The following is a 21321-nucleotide window of genomic DNA, read 5'->3' as shown; positions in this document are numbered from 1 at the left end:
TACACAGATTTGACGGGCATCCCAGCATGTTGACTATCTTTGAGCATGTCCCTTGTGGACTTGGAAAGAATGTGATTTATTTTGCATTTTGGTGGAGAGTTTTGAAAATGTCTATTAGGTCAAGTTGTCTAATCACCTGTAGCCTCCCTGTTAAGCTTCTTTCCCTGTGATCTGTCTTCCTGAGAGAGATGTACTAAAGTCACCTACTATAAATGTTGAGCCTGTAATTTCTTTTTTTCGTCTTGTGCATTTGATGAATTTCACGGGTCTCTTGTGGGGTGTGTATATATTTATTATGGTCACTGGGTCTTGGTCTACTGCACCCATGACCATTTATATAGTGCCCCTCCTTATATCTTGTTATGACTTGCACCTTGAGATCAATTTTGTCTGAGATCAGGATTGCAACTCTTGATATTTTTGAATTGCCATTTGCTTGATATATTTTTCTTCAGCCTTTTATTCTGAATCTATTTTTGTCTGTAATATTGAGCTGTGTTTTCTGTAGGCAGATTGACAGGATTTTTTCTAAGCCAGTCTGCTAACCTGTCTTTTAATGCCTGAGTTCAGTCCATTGATATTCAGGGTTATTATACACCTCTGTGATGCCATCTTGTTCCTTTTGTGTTGGGTGTTTTCCTACCTCCCTTTCTTATCAGTGTGTTGTGTGCACACGTGTGTGTGCTTCATTCTTGACTTCTTTCCACCCTTGAGCCAATGCTATCTTGGGGGCTGTTTTCTCTTTTTGCCCTCTGGGTGGGGTTGCTCTATGTGGTGGTCTCTTATGTGTGCTTGGTAAGTGCTGTTTTTCTGCCTGTAGTGGGTTGTCAAGGATCTTTTGTAGGAGTGGGTTTCTTTCAATGTATTCTTTGAGTTTTTCCTTATCTGGGAAGACTCCTACTTCTCTATCTTGATAATTTGGCTAGATAGAATGTTCTTGAGTTTGCATTGTTTGCCTTTAATCTTTTGAATGTTACTCCACTCTCTCCTCTTCTTCATAGTGTCTACTGATAGTTTGAGCATATTCTTATTTGGGTATCTTTATAGGCAACTGCTTGCTTTTCCCTAGCTGCTCTCAGGATTTTATCCTTTTCCTCAAAGTTGGATAGTTTGTTATATGCTTTGGAGGCTTATTGGGATTCAGTCTAGCTGGCAACACTCTCCTGAATGGTTGCCTGGTTTACATTCATTAAACTGGGGAAGTTTTCCTTTAAGAATTCCTTTACAATTTTTTGCCTTTGACTTCTTTGTTGTGTTTTGTTCAGGTAGTCCTATTATTCTAATATTGTTCCTCTTCATAGCATCAAACATGAATCTTCTGTTTTCTTCAGCTTCTCTGATAATCTTATTTGACTGCCTTTCCCATTTGTGAATGTCTGCCTGGTTATCCCCAAGGTCACTGGAACGATTACCTCTGGAAGTCTGTCGGCGAAGTTTGTGAATTTGCTACCAGCTTTTGTTATCTAGTCCTGTAGGTCTTGTGTTTCTCTTTGGTGCAAGGCCTTTATCTCCTCTCTCATTTCACCCCTTTTCTGTATTTTTTATTTCTAACGGTCTTTTTAATTTTCCCTTTTCTGTATTTTTACCTCATGTACTGGATGGCTCCAAGCAGCATTCTGAAGATCAATGTCTGCTTCTTTTATGCATGTTGTTAGGTTCAGGACTTCTTCCAACATTGCCTTTTGTTTTTCCAGTTCTTCATTGTGGTTGTTGGTGCTGATTGCTGTTTGCATTGTGTTGTTTTAGAGGATCCAGGAGTGATTCTCAGAGAGTTGTAGAGTAATGGGCTCTTTCTTTTGGAAACTCATAGGAATGCTTCTTGAAACTGCCTGCAGCTAATTGCACTGTGGGGTTGGGCTACCACTTTATCCTCCTGCAGTTTCACTCTTTCCATAGCCAACCAATGTTCTGTTATTTGGAGGGCAAGTTGGATGGTCCCCTCAGGGGAAACTGCTTGGGTGGTTGTGGACCCACAAGGATGGAGCTGCACTAGATGATCTCACAGGAAGCCGTGGTGGTGTGGCCCACGGTGGCATGAAGTGCTCCTCAGAGGGCATTTGGGGATACCTGGTGCAACCAAAGGGCCTTGGAAGGCAGTTGGGTGTGCCCGCTTTAGTGTAGAGCACCACAGATGGTGGGCGTAATTGGGCTAGTCTGCTAAATTGCTGCATATGTCGGGCAGAGGTTCTTGCAGCAGTTTGGGTTGCCTGGAGAGTGTTGGCAGAGCTGGCTTAGGCCATTTGCAGCACTACATCAGGCGGGAGGAAGTTCCCTCAGCCATATGGGACCGTGAGGGAGAGCAGGGTCTCCCCCAGCCATGTGGAGCACTGTGGAAGGTGCACAGAGATACCCCCAGCCAAGTGGAGCACCCCAAAAGGCGGGTGGATTTTCCCCAGCTGCTTAAAGGGCTTTGGAGGGCAGTTGAGTTCTCTTGAAACGGAATAGGGCAGGATTTCCCCATCCCTGTGTTATGCCACAGAGAGCAGGTAGGTGGGATTCCCCCCAGCCACTTAAAGTGCTTTGGAGGGTAAGCATGAGTTCCTCTGTGGAGGGTAGGCTTCAGGTTGGTGAAATTTCCCAAGCTGCGTGTTACTCTGCAGAGGGTGCAGTTCCCCAAGCTGGGTGGAGGGCAACCGTAATGGCCCTAGGAGAAGGGGAGTGACCTGGAGGCTGGCAGTGGTGTGTGAGAGGAAAGAGAAGAGAAAAAAAAGGCCGCTGAGATGGGTTAGGAGGTGAGAAAAACAAAAATATATATCTGAACCCTGATGTACTCCTCATGGGGCTGGAGGGCTCTAAACCCTGTCCAGAGGCAGCAGCAAGCTGTGGCTGTAATGAAGTAAAATCCTTGGGTTGGCTGAAGGAGCCTGGCTCTGGTCGTGACTGTGGCAGGGCTAAGGTTAAGCCAAAAGTCCTCAGCGCCTCAACACCTAGTGGATCTGTGCCTACATATCTTTATGATGCGCCTCCTGGGACCCAGCAGTGAGGAATTTCCCTCTCAGTGACTCTTCTGTGCTGATTTCTGTGGTGTCCCTCTGGTATGTTACTCAGTTGCTATTTTGTCAGAAATCCTGAACTTTTTTTTTTTTAACTTGAGGTTTTTGTTATAATTATATTTTAAAACTGGAGGATATAAAGATGCTGAAGGGTTTTTAATGCAGGAGAAAATCCTTGATTTCTTTAATTTTTTGTAGATAAAAAACCCGTTTGTATTGTGAATTGGGAAAAAGTTTAGAAAGCAGATCATCAGTTCTATATTTAATGAGTTATGTACATTGTTTCATCCCATTCATTGTAATCCCCTCAATGTAACATTACCCAGCTCCTCTGTTTCCTTTCTCCTTCTTTCCTAAGTCTTGTGAACTTTAACCTTGGGTAATTGCTTCCCCCTTGATCCAAATGGTGGATAATTCTAAGATTCACACACTTCAATAGGGTTATTCTTCTCCTTATAGATCTACTCAGTTTCATATTTGAAGGGGCACCATGGTTTATCATGTTGATGGTTCTACAAGTCTGTCTGCTCAGTATGCTTGGTCTCTTTCATGAGTTTGAATTTTCCACATTTTTTCTAACACTATCTGGAACCTAATGCTACCCCTTTCAGAGCAGTTGGTAGTGGTAGCTTTTCAGGTAAGTGGACCTTTTCATTGAAAGATGACCCAAGAAGACTTCGGCAATATGTTACTGAGAGAACTTATCTGTAGGCATCCACTAATCACAGAGAATTAATCAAACATGTTTTGTGTGGCGTAAACTCTTTCATGTAGGAACCGAAATCCTACTAGCAAAAAGCAATACTTTTTGACGTAACTGTCTTACAACCTGAGCCTCCCTAGAATCGGATATAGTGGGCTCATTTACTCTGCGCCCATCATTAGGAAAGACCAACCTCTAGAAAAGGACATCATGCTTGGCAGAGACGAGCAAACGCGAGGGAAACGTCAATGAGACGGGCTACCTCAATAACCTCAAACCTATCAAGAACCTTGAAGGTAACACAGATCCGGCAGTGTTTTGTTCTGTTTTATGTATGGTCACCATGAGTCAGAACTGACTTGATGGCACCTGACCATAAGAATATTTCATGAAAACCGTACAAACTAACCAAGTTTGAGTATCAACTTCTGTTTAAGATCTCTGGATTTGTTGGTCAGAGAATGCTAACTCAGCTTACAGATAAGAAATTAGATTTTATTGGAAGTATTTACAAAGGGCATTGCTCATCACATGGTGGAATATGCTATAGGTGACATTCCATATATATTTACATACATTTTAAAACAACACATGCTATTTGACCACCCACTCCTCTATACAAGACTATACATTTTCATTTCACAACTGACCTTTTCCCCTTTACCAGGCAAGATGAAACAGCTCGTGGCTCTGTTTACATGAGCAGAATTTGACTGAGTTTCCCCTCCGTGGTTCTCTTTCCAGCTATCTCCTGGATCAGGCCTTCCCACTTCCCACCCCCTCTGCACGCCCTGCCATTATTTATTATCATAGTAGCACCTAAGGTTTACCTACCACTTTCCATTATTACATAGTATTGTTCCCTCCCCAAACCTTCAGAGCTGGCAGGACACATTTTACCCTCTTTATAAGAAAGGGAGGCTGAAGCTCAGGAAGTGAATTGGTTTGCCCAAGGTTTCTAAGGAAAGAAGGCAGCTGAGAACTACACTTTGGGTTTTTTGGCTCCAATCCCAGTTGCCACTGAGTTGACTCTGGCTCATGGCAACCCTGTGTCAAAGGAGAACCGGGCTCCATATGGCTTTCAATGACTGATGATCTGGAAGTAGATCTCAGGCTTTTCTGTTGAGGTGCTGGGAGGCCCTGAACCTCCAATCTTTTGGCTAACAGCTGAAGATGTTCAACATTTTCAGCACCCAGGGACTGACTACAAGTCTACTCTCCTCTTATTTCATATCACTGCCCCCCATCAGGCATGCTTCATGATCATTCAGTTCGCAAGAGGGGGGCATAGAGGCCCCATGCCTGGGCCTGCTACCCCTGAGTTTTCTGGCTAGGTTGCTGACACATCAGTTTCCTAAATAAGTTTCTGCAGCTACAGGAGTGTGGTGAACTAGTAAGTTTTCTAAGTCCATTGACAATTTACCCACCCCTGTCAGTGAATTCAGAAAGACTTAGGGACCCATCCTCTAATTGGTTCAAGTTAATAGAGAGTTCCATGGCAGGGTAACAAATCACATTTGATACCCAATCAAGACCAGGCCATGGTCCAAGGGTTGTGCCAGGGTACCTGTATACGCTGGTCTGGTGATATAAATTTTATTAAAGGGAAATCCTTGGCTACCGGTAGCTGACGTTAATCCCTGAAGACACTGATGTTTTGCTATAATTATCCCTTTTGTCCAGTTTTATTTTATTGGGAATGTGAGTTTTTTTACCCAAAGTTACACTGATACGGTGAGTGACAGCTTTTTACAGTTGGAGACTTCCCGACTCCAAGTTCTGCCTGCCCACTGCCCATATGGTCCTGTAAACTCAACATCAGTCACAATGATAACCTACATCTGGAGCCTACTCAGGCCCTGCTGTGCCATAAACACCACAGGCAAAGTACTTTATGGCCCTCATTTTAGGAAGAGGCAAATGTGCTCAGAAAAATGGAGTTCGGCAAGAGAGGCACTCTACGAGTGAGGCAGAATTTCACCGAAGGCTATTGGGGCTGTTGCATGGGGGGCACTGGTGATTCAGTAGATTTCTCATCTTCCATGTGAGTGACCTAAGGTTGAGTCTCAGACCATGCACTTCATATACAGTTACTACCTGTCTGTCAGTGGAGGCCGGGGAGTCACTTTAGTGCTGGATAGCTTTCAGTGGAACTTCCAGACTAAGATGGACTACAAGAAAGGCTTGATGATCAACTTTTGCACACCAGCCAATGAAAGCTCTACTGATCACAACAGTCTACTCTGTAACTGATCATGGGGATGGATGTGGACAGAGAATCATTTCCTTCCATGGTGCATAGGGTCCTCACAAGTAGAAGACCAACCCCATGGAATTCAACAATACAACACCGGGGTGGTTATAAACCCACTGCCCTCGAGTTGATTTTGTCTCCTTAACAACCCTATGTGGGGTTTCTGAGACTCTAAGTCTATGGGAACAGACAGCCTCATCTCTCTCTGAGCAGCTGGTAGACTTGAACTGGTGACCATGTGGTTAGGAGCCCAACACTAAACCAACGATCCCTGTGGGCTGCTAAGGAGGGGTTAATGGGAAAGGGATTTGAGCAGAGGAAACGGAGACACAGGTTCATCCACCATCTGGGCACCCTTGCAGTCTTTCCTTCCTACCTCCTGGCGTCCTCGCAGTTTCTCGTCTGTTGCCTGCTTGGTGACTCTTCCCAGATAACCCAGGAACCAAAAGCTCGGACTGCTGTTTGCCAATAGTGGATATCAACAGCTGGAATATTTATATGTTGTTTAAATAATTCTCCATGTAAATAGAAAATGCTTCAGGATTATTTTAATTAAAAAGAATGTGTTTTCAGACAAGTCCAGTGGCTCATACACAAGCAGAACTGATCTTAGAAATGTGCTGTGGTAGAGTCTGAGAGGTGCTGAAAGACCTCCTGGCACATAAGTCTTGTCACCAGCTTGGTGGTTGTTAGGTGCCGCTGAATTGATTTTGACCTGGAGACCCCACGTGGTAGAGTAGAACAGAGTAGCAGGGTTTCCCAGGCTATAAATGGTCTCTGTGGGGCAGATCTGCAGGCCTTCCTTCCAGGGAACAGCTGGGTGGGCTCCACCTATCAGCCTCTGGGCTGGCAGCTGAGAGTCTCATCCTCACATCACCAGGGCTCCTGCCTGCAGCTCACCCAGGACACATCTGTTCAACTGGCTGAGGGGCTCTCTTAAAATGCAAAAGCCCACGAGGTGGCTAGCATGTTAGTATTTCTTGCCCTAAGGACCCCAAAGAGCCTTGGTGTTGTCGTGGGTTTCCCATTGGACTGCTAACCACAAGATCAGAGGTTCAAATCCCCTACCTGTCCTGAGGAAGAAAGATGAGGATTTCTGCACTCAAAGATTTACAGCTTTGGAAACCCACAGTGGCAGTTCTACCCTTCCCGTGGGTTGGTACGAGGCAGAATTGACAGGATGGTAGTGAGTGACGTGATGTGACGACAACCCAAGGAGTCCCTGGGTCTTGCAAAGGGGATCAACATGCTCCCTTGTTAACTGAAAGGCCGGCTTTCCTCTGGAATTTAGCTGGTTCACCGTGGCTCATATTTACTTGAACGTGAATGTGAATGAAGTTCCTAACTCAGCTTCTATGTACCTTAGGACCCAGAAAAAGAGAGTATACATAAAGAAAGTCTGCCTTTTTTCCTCTAAGACAGTGGTTCTCAACCTTCCTAATGCCGTGACCCTTTCATAGAGTTCCTCATGTGGTGACCCCCCCAACCATAACATTATTTTCGTTGCTACTTCATAACTGGAATCTTGCTACTGTTATGAATCAGGCAACCCCTGTGAAAGGGTCGTTAGCCCCCTAAGGGGTCGCCACCCACAGGTTTGAGAACCACTGCTCTAAGACCTTAGGGTCCCGAGATCCTGGCTAGTGCAAGTGGTTACCATACTCAATTCCTAACGAAGAGGCCGGAGATTCAAGTCCACCCAGAGGGACCTCACCTGAAAGGTCTGCTGACCTACTTCAGAAAATCAGCCAATGAAACTCTGGAGTACAGCTCTCCTGACACACAAGGTTGCCAGGAGTCAAAACTGACACTGGCAAGTGGCAGTTTTAACCTCAGGGTTCGGTGCTTGCTTTTTCCTAACAGAAAAGAACGTTTTACAAGAGGAGCCCCTGAGGCCAGAAAATGCCCTTCCTCACTGTCACTCAGTTGCTCCGGACTCCTCAGGACCCCCATGGGGTTCCGAGACTGTCATTGTTGACAGGAGTAGAAAGCTCAGTCTTCATCCCAAGGAGCTCCTGGTGCTTTGAACTCCCGATCATGTAGCTCGCAGCCCAACGTGTCACTATGACATCACCAGGGCGCCTAGAAAATGCCCTTAGTTGTTTTCCCTCTCCTTTGGCAGTAGTTGGGTCACAAATTGTGGCTGTTCATTTTGTTTTGATGTTTCAGGGCCCACTTTGCTCTCCCCACTTCTTGAAATCAGGCTGGCAATCTTAAGTGCCTTGTGAACAAAGTTGCCTAAGTGCTGGAGTTGAACAATTATTAGCATTTAAATCCAAGTAAAGGACAAGGGAAGCCAGGTTCCACCTGTGGCATGAGTTAATGATCAGCTGCACTACACTGAGACAGCGCTGATTTACCCAACTAAACTCATTCTGCACATGGAGCACAGGAGACAGCAAGCACGCACTGCACATTTTAGGGATCGCCCGCCACATTTAGCCGCACAGACTTTCTATAGCCTTCCACTGAGTTTGTCCGCTGGACGTAGCCAGGTGGGCATTGGCTAGATGATGGAGGTCTCCGTCTGTAGGAACGACTGGGCGCGGGAATTCCGGTGGAACTGCAGGGCACTCTCCGAGCCATTTCGAGAGATGGAAGAGGTATGGAGTCTGTAGTCCCGGCTCATCGACTGGTTGGGACATAAGTTTCGCCATTTTCTTTTGAGCTCACACTGCACCTGGGAGAGGTAAGGGAGACAGAGGAAAAACAATGACAGAAGTGGGGCATCAGTGGGTGACCACCACTAGTGAAAACGTCATTCGTTCCCCCTTCTGTCCATTAGCGGACACAGAAGCTAGGGCCGACTTCTCTCTACCTCCCAATCAGATGCATAGGAAAGATGGCAGAGTTGAAGAAGAGGGCAGCAGGAATCTGAAGAGACCCCCAGATGGGTACACATCACCAATGAATGGATAATGACAATACAGAAGCTTAGATACCAAGAATTTGCGGAAGCTAATTTATATTTTCAGAAAAAGGTGTCCATAGAAGCTGGAGGTGATTGGATTGTGCTTTAGAAGAACTTGGCTCCAATTGCTCTCTTGCTGCAGGTTAAAACAGGGGGTCCCACCCCCGGTATCTATATGGGGGCAGACAGCATCATCGCACTCTTTCAGAGTGGCTAGTGGGTTTGAACTACCTACCTTGTGGTTAGCAATCCAACCCTTACCTGACAGCACCACCAGGCTCCAAAGCAGGGGTATTCCCCATAAAGTTTAGAATGATGGAGGAGAGGTGAGTGTAGGAGCTCCTACCAATATGAGAAAACAGGGCAAAGGACAGTGGACTGGCTCAGCTCTACCCGAACTATGTTAGTGAATCTTACACACCGAGGCAGAAAAGCTAATACTGGCAGAATGGAGGCTGAGAAGGGCGAGCTAAAGATTTAAAGCTAGCATTAGGGACAAAATATATGTGCAGGCTCCTTCAATCAAGGATGTCACAGTAGCTGAGGTGTAGGAGAGGCATTTGGGAATAGGAGAGCCTTGGGGTGTGAGTGGAGTGGACATCCCCAGTCCAGAGTCACAGGCTACAGTCCTGGTTCAGAACAGGTCCCACATTCCCTGCCGCAGGGCTACGGATGTCCAGCTGCATTCTCCTCTTCCAGCCCTTACAGTGAGAACCCGAGAGAAGTGATGATTACACCGCACTCAGCTGGTGATTTTTCTGGGTTTGAAATTTTCTGTTACTAATGTTGGGTTGGGAATGGCATTTGAGACTCCACTAAAAATTAAAAATAAAATAGAGAAGATAGCTTGAGTAAAAGCATTTCATACTGGTAGACCAGTAGAACATCATTACTAGCTAGAGGTTTACCAATGGCTAGTGTTACTGAGGTTTGGAATAGGTAACCAGACCTCAGACAGAGTGATGGCTATCAGCAGTTCAGGTGGTGCAAATGAGTAAGGGCTCAGTTACCATCTGCAAGGCTGGGTTTTCACACCCACCCAGGGAGTGAAAGGAAGGCTTGGTGGTCTTCTAAAAATCCAGCCACTGAAACTCTGAAGAGCCCAGTTCTCCTCTGACACTCTTGGGGTCACCATGAGCTGGATGAACTCTGGTAGTTTTAACAAAATGGGCAATGAGCACATTTTGGAGCATGCTGAGTATAAAACAGAACAAAGCAGTGATCCAAAACCTTGATCCTGGGGACTTGGCTATTTAGTTCTTGAGATTCCTGGGGAATTACAAGTCTAAGAAGAAGGGTTTGTCATCAGCACTTTCTAACTCCCTCATCTCCCTTCGCCTCTGACACGGCCCCCCTCCCCCACGTGGAAACAAATGAAGTCATGGGTCAAGCAGGGAGCTCGTGAGTATAGAGTGCCAGGGTCCCTTGTAATGGCCAAGTTGGAGATCTCTCTTGAAAGGGATCTACAGAAAAAATGGGAGATTGACACTGCAGAGTACAGAGAACAAAGCAACAAGAGATCCAGTTTCTGTAAATGGGTGGGGAAGGTGAGCAGAAAGTTGGGCCTCCATGGTTGCAGGGGAAATGAGTCTGCTTTGGGTGGAGAGGGCCACCCGCTGCCCAGACAGGGAGGGCAGTGAGAGAGAGCTTTGCTCAGTGTCCTGGACTCTGGTCTGGTGGGCTCTTTGATGCCAATGAGGATAGCTTATGGAGCGAAGCATTTCCGGAACTGTGTCACAGACAGCAACAGATGCACTTCATTGTTGAGGGATGACAAAGGACTTACTTCGCTGTTGAGAAAACAGTAGAGCACCGCCACAACCAGGCCCTGCAAACAAGAAAGGGCCATCAGAGCGCACCGAGCCAACAGCGGGGCAGGGCCCAGGCCACCTCTTGGCATGCATACCTGGAATGATCCCAGACACAGCTCAAACAGGATCTGGTACTTGGAGGAGATGCCAATCGGAAAGACGGCAAACACCATATAGTGAACTCCAAACAACGGGATGAGCAGCAGCGTGGACTTGGCCAGCCTTCTGTTGCAGAAGGAAGAGGACACGGAGTTTCACTAGTCAAGGACGGCAGAATTTATGCATGAATCAGTGCTTTCAACTTCGTTTTAAGAAGTTGGGTTTTGGTCACTGAGAGCTAGGATTCCCCCTTGCTTTTGTATGCTAACGTGTGGCCTCAGCCCACCAGGGTTCTGGTTCTCTCATTTACCTCTGTAAAATTTTAAGCAACATTCTACTCCAAATCCCTTGCATTTGGGCCAGAATGTTCAAATAGCATGATAAAAGTGACGTTGCCTCCCAAGGCATAAAGCTCTTACAAGAAATCTTGGAAAGCCCACTGTGGACTGTGATGAGTGGATCCTACTGTCCCACCTGCAATTGTGTTTAACAGTTGAATCTGAGCACCAGCATTTAAAGATCAAAGGCCAGCTTTAGTTCCAGAACACAGGAGCCGACTCATCTAGCACAGGTGAAATCCCATTAGAAGAAATGCTCTTGAAGGCTCACCTACTTTATAGGTCCTGGCAGATAGCCCAGGAAACCACTCCTTTGTGGGTCTGGTGATAAATCAATTCTGTAGACTCAGGTAAATGACATGGGGTGTAAGTTCTTTGCCCATCAAAGCATTATTGCCTTGCCTGGCAAAGGAGGACATTTCCTGCTCACTGGGCTTTAAAAACAAAGGAGCCGATCGAGATCTCTCACTCCCCGCAGCTTTACTCACTCACCCTCTTTTCCATCACCACCACCACCAAACAGCCTTCCATTTGTATAGCCCCACCTGAACCACCGTGGTGCTCAAAGGCCCCACCTTAAGCAGTTCTCAGAATCACCGGGCTAGGCCCCAGGCGGCTGGGCGCCCCCTCATCATTTTGGGTTGGCGGGGCTGGTACGGCACACTGCTATCACTTCCCTGGGGGCCACCCTTTGAGGCCACCGGCCTGTGCCTGTCTCCCATTCCAACTGTACCAGACCTTGGAGGTGAGACGTTTTAAGTCTCAATAGGTAAAAAACACAACAAATAAACAGCCTCCCCAGCTGAGTCTGATGTGAGGCCAACGTGAAAGCTACTTATTGGACTCCTGGGTAAGCATTGTGGGGTAAGCATTGGGCTACTAGGTGCAGGTCAGCGATTTGAGCCCACTAGCTGCTCTGCAGGAGAAAGATGAGGCGATCCGTTCCCATAAACTCTGCACAGCATCAGACTAACTATGAGTGGGAATCTACTCAGTGGCAGGTTTGGGCTTGGGGTGCCCCAGTACAGCCAGTTGACAGCAGTGACAGCACCACTGGGGAGTTGTTTAACCTGCTGCTATGGGGTCTAGTCTGACCCCTGCTGACCACATACGACAGAATGCACCTGCTCCACAGGCTTCTGAGACTGGAAGCCTTCACAGGAGCAGACAGCCTATGGCTATGCAGACTCTGGAGAGCCATACTGACTCAGTCTGAGTTGTCATTGAACAAGAGCTGCAGGGTGGGAATACGGGATTGAGAGGCACTGCCAAGCCACGTGAGTAAAAATACAGTTATGGTCTCACACTGTGCAATCACATAAAACCAAAATCAAAACCACACTCCCTCTCCTTGAGTCCATTCTGACTCCTGGTGACTTCCCCAGCATGGGGCAGAACTGCCCTGTGGGTTTCTGAGACTGTAACTCTTTACTGGAGTAGAAAGCCTCATCTTTCTTCTGAGGAGAGACTGGTAGTTTCAAACCACTGACCATAAGGTTCCTAGCCTAATGTGTAACCACTACACAAGCAGGGTAAAATCACACAGTCTCCAAGAATGGTCGAGGGCTAACAGGCGTGGATGCCTCACTGCTCCCACCATCTTTTGCTAGTTGTCTCCCCTACATTAAAGCAGAATCACTGATTTTTAAAAATGCATTGCTGAAGCACCTGCTTCACATCCAGCATTTGTAGCCTGGGAAAGTGTTCATTTCTCCCAAATGCTCTCACGACCAAGCAGGGGATGATCTGTGCATTCATAATAAGCAAGATTCCCCCCACAATTGACAACCTGCCCAAGCCCCAGGAGGCACGGCTGTTCTGCCAGCAGCCGCCGGCCTCGTCAAGGCAGGCGTGGCCACCACAGCTCTACTGCTGTCCCTTGCACGTGTCGCACTGACTGTTATAAGCCCCACGGGCCTTGTTGCAGTGAGTAGCTCTGTGCCAGGTTAGCCCGCCGAAGCAAAGCTGGGCTCTGCGGGGCGCTCTGACCTTTAGTTAAATGTTAGCAAGAGCACCTGCTTCGACCTCCATTCCTAAGTTAAGTTCGCGATTGCAGTCATCTCTGAGAAAGGTTTCAGCGAGGCTCTTTGACTCTTGGCCCCCAACCACAGAGGTTTGGCTACTTCTCTTAGAAGACACAGTATGTGACCCAGAAGGCAGCTTTACAGAGACCTTTGCCTTTTTCATTAACTTGGGGAAAGACCAGATTCTATTATCCCCATTTAATTTTGTTTCCAAAATAAAAGCATCCATCTCTAAGAGCTGCTTAACTAATACATCCAAAGCACCAAACGAAAAGGTCAGCAGAGACGCTAAACAAGATTTATAGGAAACTGAAAATTCATTTTGAAGGGCAACCATCAACCAAGAATGACTGTAATCCCCTCGCTCCTTTTGGCTGCAAAGGCACTGGCAAGTTTCAGAAAGTGGCCTGGATTCTCACCTGAGCTTTACAAATGTCACATGGGATGGCGATTACTAGAAGTAGTCATGACCACTTGTGATGAACTACACTTAAGACCATATAGGATAAAACAGAACAGTCTGTGTGAGTTTCCAAGCCTGTAAATCCTTACAAGAACAGAGAACCTCATTTTCCTCCCATGGAGTAGCTGGTGGGTTCAAACTGCTGACCTTGTAATTAGCAGCTCAATGAGTAACTCTCTATGCCACCATGACCCAGGGCAGTGTACTTAATAAGTGTGCTTCCCTTTCTTCATCTACTAAGTGGATGTGATGACAACCACTTTCATTTAATCACTCAGCCAATATGTCCTGGTAGTAACATGGGACATGCTTCAGACAGACACACAGATCTGGTGTGATGAGGAAGACAGAATTAAACCTGAAACAAAAACAGCGTGTGGCCAAGGAGACGAGGACAGATTCCTTAATAGGAAAGTGGGGAAAACACTGAAATAAATGTGCTGACTGAAGAGGACACTCTAATAGTCAATGAATAAAAGAAAAGTTGCTCAACTTTAATCATCACAGGAATGCTATGTCGCTGTCGGCTATACACTCAGCTATCTGGATTTCACATACATGTAGATTGAATGGAAATTGTTAATGAGTGTCCTCCTAGAATTAAATGAGGGAAAAAGGAGGTCATTCCTTGGGTGCCCATTTATCAGGACTACGATCCCCCATCTCTACAGAACTAACTGTAATCCCGAGGACTACCCTTAAGGGGCAATAAAGATGCCGTGCTCTTCACTCCTCATATATGCATTGAAGTCTTCCATCAAATCATGTGATTCCAACTTTTAGGCCATCTCAAGTTTAGTGAAAAAAAAAAAAAAAAGCTTCCATGATACCAAAGTTACATCATTTTAAAAAGCATATTAAAGAACAACAAAAACAAGCCAATCCCCCTGCACTCAAGTTGATTTTTGACTCATAGTGATGTGACAGGTCAGCCTGGGCAGACTAGAACTTCCCCCAGGCCTTCTACTCCTTAAAAGAGTGATAAGCTCAGAAAACCATCGGGCCAGTACTATCCTGTCCTAAGGAGACCCAATGAGTCACAAACAACTTGTGCCAAGGAGTTCAGTTTTTAGGTTAATCTTTATGGAAGCAGACTGCCACCTTGTTCTCCCATTGAGCAGCTGGTGGGTTTGAACTCTCCCGACCTTTCGGTTAGCAGTCAAACACTGAACCACTGGGCCATCCAGGGTCCTGCTAAATGCATACTCACTTATATTGTGCCTGGTCATTGCCGCCGACATCTGGTGACGTTAGCTTCTGTAGTAAAATTCTCATAATACGAATAAAAAAGACAAAGTTGACCTGCACAAAAAGAGAAAACCTATTTGGACCCGATTTTCCTTTGTAGAGAATTAGGAACCTCTCCAGGGCCAGGCTGTATGGCAGGGGATTGTGCCGGCTGACCCCAAGTCTCTTGTCTTTGTCCTGTGGCTAAGACTCCATCTTCCCTATGCCCCAAGACTGGCCTCAGGTAACTACCTTTTTTTTAAAAGTCCTGCTATTGAGAAGGGCTTAGTTTGCTGTCAGTTGGGTCTGGACCTATATAACTTGGGTGGCAGCGGCATGAGTAAATTAATTTTTAATGTGAAATGGACAAACAAATCCAATTTAGACCTACAGTCAAGCAAACTTGGTCAACCCAACTGTGACTCCCCCCCGAGAACACAGGAACTCTTCTTGGCCCTCTGCAGCCTCCTTCTCCGTCAAGAGCTCATTGGTTCCCAAAGGAGGCATCAGGAAATCGAGGTGAATTGAGTTTATATAAGGATTGAGTTAAAATGGTTGGGGCAGCAAACTCCAGCAAGATTCTTCTCTCAAATGGACCTTTATATCTATCTATCTATCTATCTATCTATCTATCTATCTATCTATCTATCTATCTATCATCTATCTAATCGCTAAGAGGCTCATTCTCTGCCCAAGTGTACGGCTCAATGGCTAATTCATGTTTCAATGCAGAAATTACTTACTAGAATAGAAATTACAATGGGTATTCGTATAACCCACCAGGGAATGCTTCTTTCATTTGTATCCCAGCAACTATTGAAAAGAGAGAGAAAATCATGTTACCACTGATTTCATCGAGCAAACCGAGGACATGGAGATAAGAGTTCTACCTGTGGATTGATCAGTGACACAGCCTGCAAAGTAAAGCATTCTCACATCTACCATCAGGAGCCATGCCATTGGGTTCTGCTACGGTGTGCTTTCTGACCTGTTTCCTGACTCTGCGACACAGCACAATTACATTGCATTTTGAGTGTGACGCCTGCAGTGTCTGTGAGGCTGTACATCTTCATGGGACCAGATAGCTTCATCTTTCTACACTTCCCTACAGCGATGCCAGGGCTCCTTACGCTGAGCCCAGCAGCTGATTTTTGTTTAGATTTATTCTTTCCAACGCGATTGTCCGCTAATGAAATAAATGAAACCAAAGGGAGGAAGAACAAGTGACATTTCATAATCCATTAACGTGGGTGGAACCCCTAGTAACTGAAATGGCTAATCTGCTCAGCCGCTAGCCAAATGACTGGAAGTTCAAATCCACCCCAAGGAAGACAAGCCTGATGATCTACTCAAAATTCTGTCATTGAAACTCCCATGGAGTCCAATTCTGCTCTGACAGTGGGGTGGGGGGTGTCTCATTGTCCAAGTGAGCTTGAAGGCACCTGGTTTTATTTTTGTTAACTTGCATGTCTGTCTAGGTTAAGGTCCATGCTGGCTCCTGTTGCCATCACACATGGATGTTTTTTGTTTTCCATGAAAATAGAATGTTTCCTCTCAACTATGAAGTGATTTGTACCTGGACCTTAAATGAGGGTTTAAGCAACGTCCCTAGGATAATCCAGGCAGGGGAAGCTAGGAAGGTTGGGTCTAGAAATAGGTGTTCAATTTTTATTTCATGTAATGGTTGTCTCCAGGAAGCTGTGGTAGACGGTTCATAAAATGCTCCTCTTTTTCCCATCCCTTTGCGAGGTGATTGATGCACCTCTCTACAAAGGGGTGGAGTCTCTCAGTCCTTGAATCTTCCATGGAAGGCCCATTTGGAAACCCATCCAGGCTTCTGGTGAACAAGCCCCCTGGCAGGCAAGGGACCAAGGGGACACATGAACCTTTTCAGCTCTGCTGTCCTAGCCAGCCCTATTTTGTGGACTCTGAAGTTGACTGTGGATGCATGAAGTGGGGCTGATTGAGACTAGAGACATGTATGATTGCATGAGCCCCAACAGCCAGGATGCACAACCATACACTAAATCAAGTAGACTTATGTTAAGTCACCATCTTTTGGGGGACCTGCTACTTAGAAGTAGACCTGCACAGCTTGACACTGCTTTCTGAGAATGAGTCATCCTGGGGCTACTGTCCACACAAAGCAGAAAGACACTGGGTTGTGCTCCAATGGTAGTTATGACAAAATAACAATCTGTGGATTATCAAGGGCTCATGAGGGAGGGGGCAGCGGGGAGGGAGGGGAAAAAAAAAGATGACCTGATGCGGAGGGTTTAAGTGGAGAGCAAATGCTTTGAGAGTAATTAGGGCAAAGAATGTACGGATGTGCATTATACAATTGATGTATGTATATATATGGATTGTGATAAGAGTTGTATGAGCCCCTAATAAAATGTAAAAAAAATATTTTATTGGAGGCTCTTAAAACTCGTATCACAATCCATCCACCCATCCATTGTGTCAAGCACAGTTGTACATATGTTGCCATCATCCTTCTCAAAACATTCTCTTTCTACTTGAGTCCTTGGTATCAGCTCTTCCCCCCCCCCCCCCTCTCTCTCTAATGGACCTTTGATAATCCCTAAATTACTTTTTTGGGGGTATTTTATTCTTCAAACAAAGATATTCACTATAACAATTCTGAGGTAAGCATGCTCTGGCTGGCCATTTTAACTTGGTCTTCAACAGGCTGACTTCTTGAACCTTTTGCTCCAAGTAAACAACCCATTTTATGGTCCATTTTCTTTAGTGAACACTGTCTCTCCTCCCCCTTTTCTGCCTGGCCTATTACCATCAGACCTTTCACGTGAATCTTGCTCCAAATACTTCACCACCAAATGATTCTCCCTGGATCTGCGTTTCAGCGCCTCTCCTCATTTGCTGATTGTTCAAGTGCTGCTCAGGTATCTCTTCTATTGACTGGAATTGCCTCTTGTCTTTCTATCCAGAGAGTAATCTATCTTTGTTTTTCCAAAGGATTGATTATTGTGCAGCACTTTATAAGTATTGCTTGATCTCACTTGAAAGGGAGCGATACTTACCCCGTGTCTTCTAAAATGATCCTCGTCACCGTCCATACCACTATGCAGACAGTGGGGATGCCTGTGAAGAGATGCCCCATTACACACAAATCCTGCGCTAAAGCACAATGGGCCGACTTGAAACCAACATCCATTTTCCTTAACTCAGTACTGCTGAGGAAAATGGCTTTTTGATGAAAACATTAAGTAGAAATTGTAGTTTAAAGGCTTCATCAATACATATAAGTTGCATCCAAGTTTGATTAAGTAGCAAAGAAAATTAAATATGTGTGTGAACTGAGAGTTCTACAAGGGCTTGAGAAGCATCATTCTATATATTAAGTATTTTTATTGAAGACCATAAAGTTTAAATGTTTAGAGTAGCAAGATCGTGGTTACTGACATTGTGGCAACTGGGAGGAATTGTTTATTGTGTTGACCTCTTCACTGCTAATGTGCAGTGTTCACCGGTATTCTCCAGTTAAAAAAGAGGATCCTATTGATTGGTTTGCTCTCTAGGTTCCCCTAGGAGATGGCATGCCATTCCTTCCCCTCCTCTGCCTCCATCTTCTCCCCATCCGCATATGCTGGGCTAGGATGAAGGAAGAGGAATAAACAGTTTTGCTACTTGGTAGAATCTCAGGTCACTGTTTGAGTTGAGAGTCAGAAGTGGCCTGGGATGAGAGTTGAAAGCAATTTTAAAACAGGTTCCAAGTTAAGAGAAATTTAAAGGGTTGGCTGCAGGAAAAACCTAAGCAGTCCTGGCAGCAAAGCTCTTCCCGAATGCAATGTATGGGACAGCAAAGAGTGTATTGGCTGGGTCAGGTGGGACAGGAATTAGGAATGTGAGTCGTTTGTGAGCGATGGGAGGTGTGGAGGGAAGAGCTCTCGTCTGGTCCAGGAGTCTGGAGCACAAACCCGAATGCCCCATGCTCAGTGTCACCGGAGCCACAGGTCCCAGCAGTCCCGGGGCAGGGGGCCGAAGCATACCTGTGGGAATCCTTACCCCATCCAACCAGAACGTAGATCAGGAAGGAGATGTTGGAGGAGAAGATGGCCGCAAGGAGGGTGTGGAGGTAGATTCCTTCCACTAAGAGCCAGTAAAAGTTTGCCATAATGCAGTACTGGAAGAACACCAAACTCAGCTTGCAGCCCACCTGGAATATTACAAACAACAAGAGAATGTGGTCACATTTAGCTAAAAATAGTTTATGGCAGACAGAGCTGCTCTGGTACATAATGCACTCTCATGTTTGTATAAGAAATCAAGGACAAATCAGGGTGCTGTCAGAGGAAGGGAAGTGATTAATACAGTGGTGAGGGCGTTTACTGAAAAAAAAAATGTGTGTTATGTTAGAGGCGGTCCTTTGTATATACACAACACCCCAGAAGACTATTTACAGAGTGCTTTGAACTTACTATAAGATAAACAGAGGGAGAGAGAGGCAAATGTAAATAACCATCCCTAAGAATAGTGAACGCATAACTTTTGGAGTGAACTGCTGGAAGGTTTTACTAAACATTGAGATTTTAGCACACTTGCCAGGCCTCTTTGTTCCCTTCTCTCTACCTTGTCTCTATTAGGGGCACCAAGCTTCTGTTAAGGGAGGCGGGGAGACTCTAGGGATGAATAAGAGTCATGGCTGAACAATATGATGAGTGTAGTTGACGTCACTGAACCGTACCTGTGATGACTGGTGAGGCGGCAAATGTTACATCTTAACCACGGTTAAAGCAAGGATTGGAAACAAAAGTTGGTTGACAAAGGATATGGAAACACACGAACAATATATATGGCAGTTAATTTCTGTAACAGAGTTATTAGAGATAAAAGCAAGGAAAAAATGATACAAATTGGAAAAGGGCTACAGGGACTGACAGAGAGATGCTCGCCTCACCAGCAGTCACTGAACCCAAGGTTAGGTCTCAAGGTGGTCACATGTCCACCCCAGACAGCAGTGTCTCAGATCATGGCCAATAAGCTTTGCTAACGCTGATGCAGGCAGAGTATTCTTGATGTACGTGTCAACTGTCAGACACTTTTGGGAAGCAATCTAGTAACATATTTATTACAGTTGAAAAATAGATATACCCTTTGATCCAACCATCTCACGCTTACATTCCACCTGACAGGATATTTTTGCAATTTATTGCAAAATATAACAGAGCTGCTGCAGATCCCAAAGAAACAACTGGATCTAACATGCTAACCCTTTATAGAACATAGTCATGAAATGCAGCATTCAAGGCCCATGCTTTAGGGCACCTTGGCATTTAATTAAGGTATGCACATTATTTAGGGAATGGTTAAATAAATGATAGAGAACACGCCATCAAGTCAACGCATTACAAAGTGGGACTGTTTCCCAGGGCTTCCGGGGCTGGAGTCCTTATCGTCACAAGGTTCACAGTTGCCAGACTTTTTCTTCCGAGGAGCCAGTAGGTGGGCTTGAATGGCCAACCTTTCAGTTCGCAGCCAATGAAACTGCTCACCCTAGTTCCTTTGCAATTATGTGACTGTTGAAAGAAGGAAATGGAGGTAGGCTAGTTGGCACTGATGGATTTCTGTGGTGAAGCAAAAGAGATGCAGAAACAGTACATCTTAGGCAGGTGGTAAAAATGGGGTGGGGGCTCAGCAGATAAACTGTCTAGACCCTCTACAACAACCCCCTAGAAACCAAGTGAAAAAAATGTGGATGACAACACTAAAACCCAGCGCTTCAAAGGATAGGCTAAAGTAGATCACCTCCCGCTGAGATGAAGAGACTGAGTGAAAAGAGCAAGCAAGGTGGCATATGGGACAGGGAACTGCCAATGGGTCTGGCACCGGGTAGCCATTTTGAATGATTACAAATAGCTTTCCCTTGGGGCAGGAATTTGATAACTGACTCGATGCCTGTTCACTCACCCTGCACAACCCCCTGATGACCAGAGATGTGACACCTTCCCATTTACTGCACGCCCCCCCAGCATCTGGTCAATCCCTTCCCTCATATCCAGGGCCACCGTGGTGCTCAATTTCTTTCCCTGTCCCCTCTGACTCCCCTCACCCCCCCACCCCCTTTTACCTAGTTCTCTCTTCCCACTGTGTTGGCTTTTCCCTTTTATTTAATTTTTAATCGTTCTCTCCCTCTACCTATGCTTTTCTGTTTTAGTTTTGATACTGTGGACAGCCTACTCTAGCCACCTCCAGGGTTAGTAGTACCTGATTCCTCTGCTTCCACAGGCGCTGTTGTGTGATCCTGCCTCTGTCCCTCTGTGGTCAGTAGTGGGTGCTTCCATGGAAGGGATGCTAAATATCCACTGCAGCTGTGTGTGGTGGCTAGCTCTGGCTCCAATCCTGTGCCACTTTTTGCTTTTCCTTATTACCGTTCTCATCATTCTTCTATCCCCTGTTACTCCCTTTATAGTGTTTCTTTTAAAAACTGTTCTGCCAATTAGATGGAAGCCAGAAACCCTTCTCATTTACATCTGT

The 21321-nt window shown here is 45.7% G+C and overlaps 1 protein-coding gene across 1 annotated transcript in view; it reads right to left on the bottom strand.

Annotated features, from left to right (window-relative positions):
* Nucleotides 1-4183: 4183 nt before the first annotated feature.
* The window catches only part of VIPR2 (vasoactive intestinal peptide receptor 2), a 163494-nt gene continuing 146356 nt past the window's right edge, over nucleotides 4184-21321 (bottom strand). Inside the window, exons 7-13 of the mRNA XM_075550159.1 lie at nucleotides 18853-19003; nucleotides 17868-17928; nucleotides 15567-15636; nucleotides 14807-14898; nucleotides 10768-10897; nucleotides 10648-10689; nucleotides 4184-8630 (exon numbers count right to left, since the gene is read on the bottom strand). Of these exons, the coding sequence (XP_075406274.1) occupies nucleotides 8457-8630; nucleotides 10648-10689; nucleotides 10768-10897; nucleotides 14807-14898; nucleotides 15567-15636; nucleotides 17868-17928; nucleotides 18853-19003 (720 nt within the window). The 3' untranslated portion in view covers nucleotides 4184-8456. The remainder of the gene's footprint in view (nucleotides 8631-10647; nucleotides 10690-10767; nucleotides 10898-14806; nucleotides 14899-15566; nucleotides 15637-17867; nucleotides 17929-18852; nucleotides 19004-21321) is intronic.

Source organism: Tenrec ecaudatus, chromosome 5 (assembly GCF_050624435.1).
Source record: "Tenrec ecaudatus isolate mTenEca1 chromosome 5, mTenEca1.hap1, whole genome shotgun sequence".
Taxonomy (NCBI): Eukaryota; Metazoa; Chordata; class Mammalia; order Afrosoricida; family Tenrecidae; genus Tenrec; species Tenrec ecaudatus.
The sequence above is the reverse complement of the archived record's forward strand: the minus strand, read 5'-3'. Positions and strand labels throughout refer to the sequence as shown.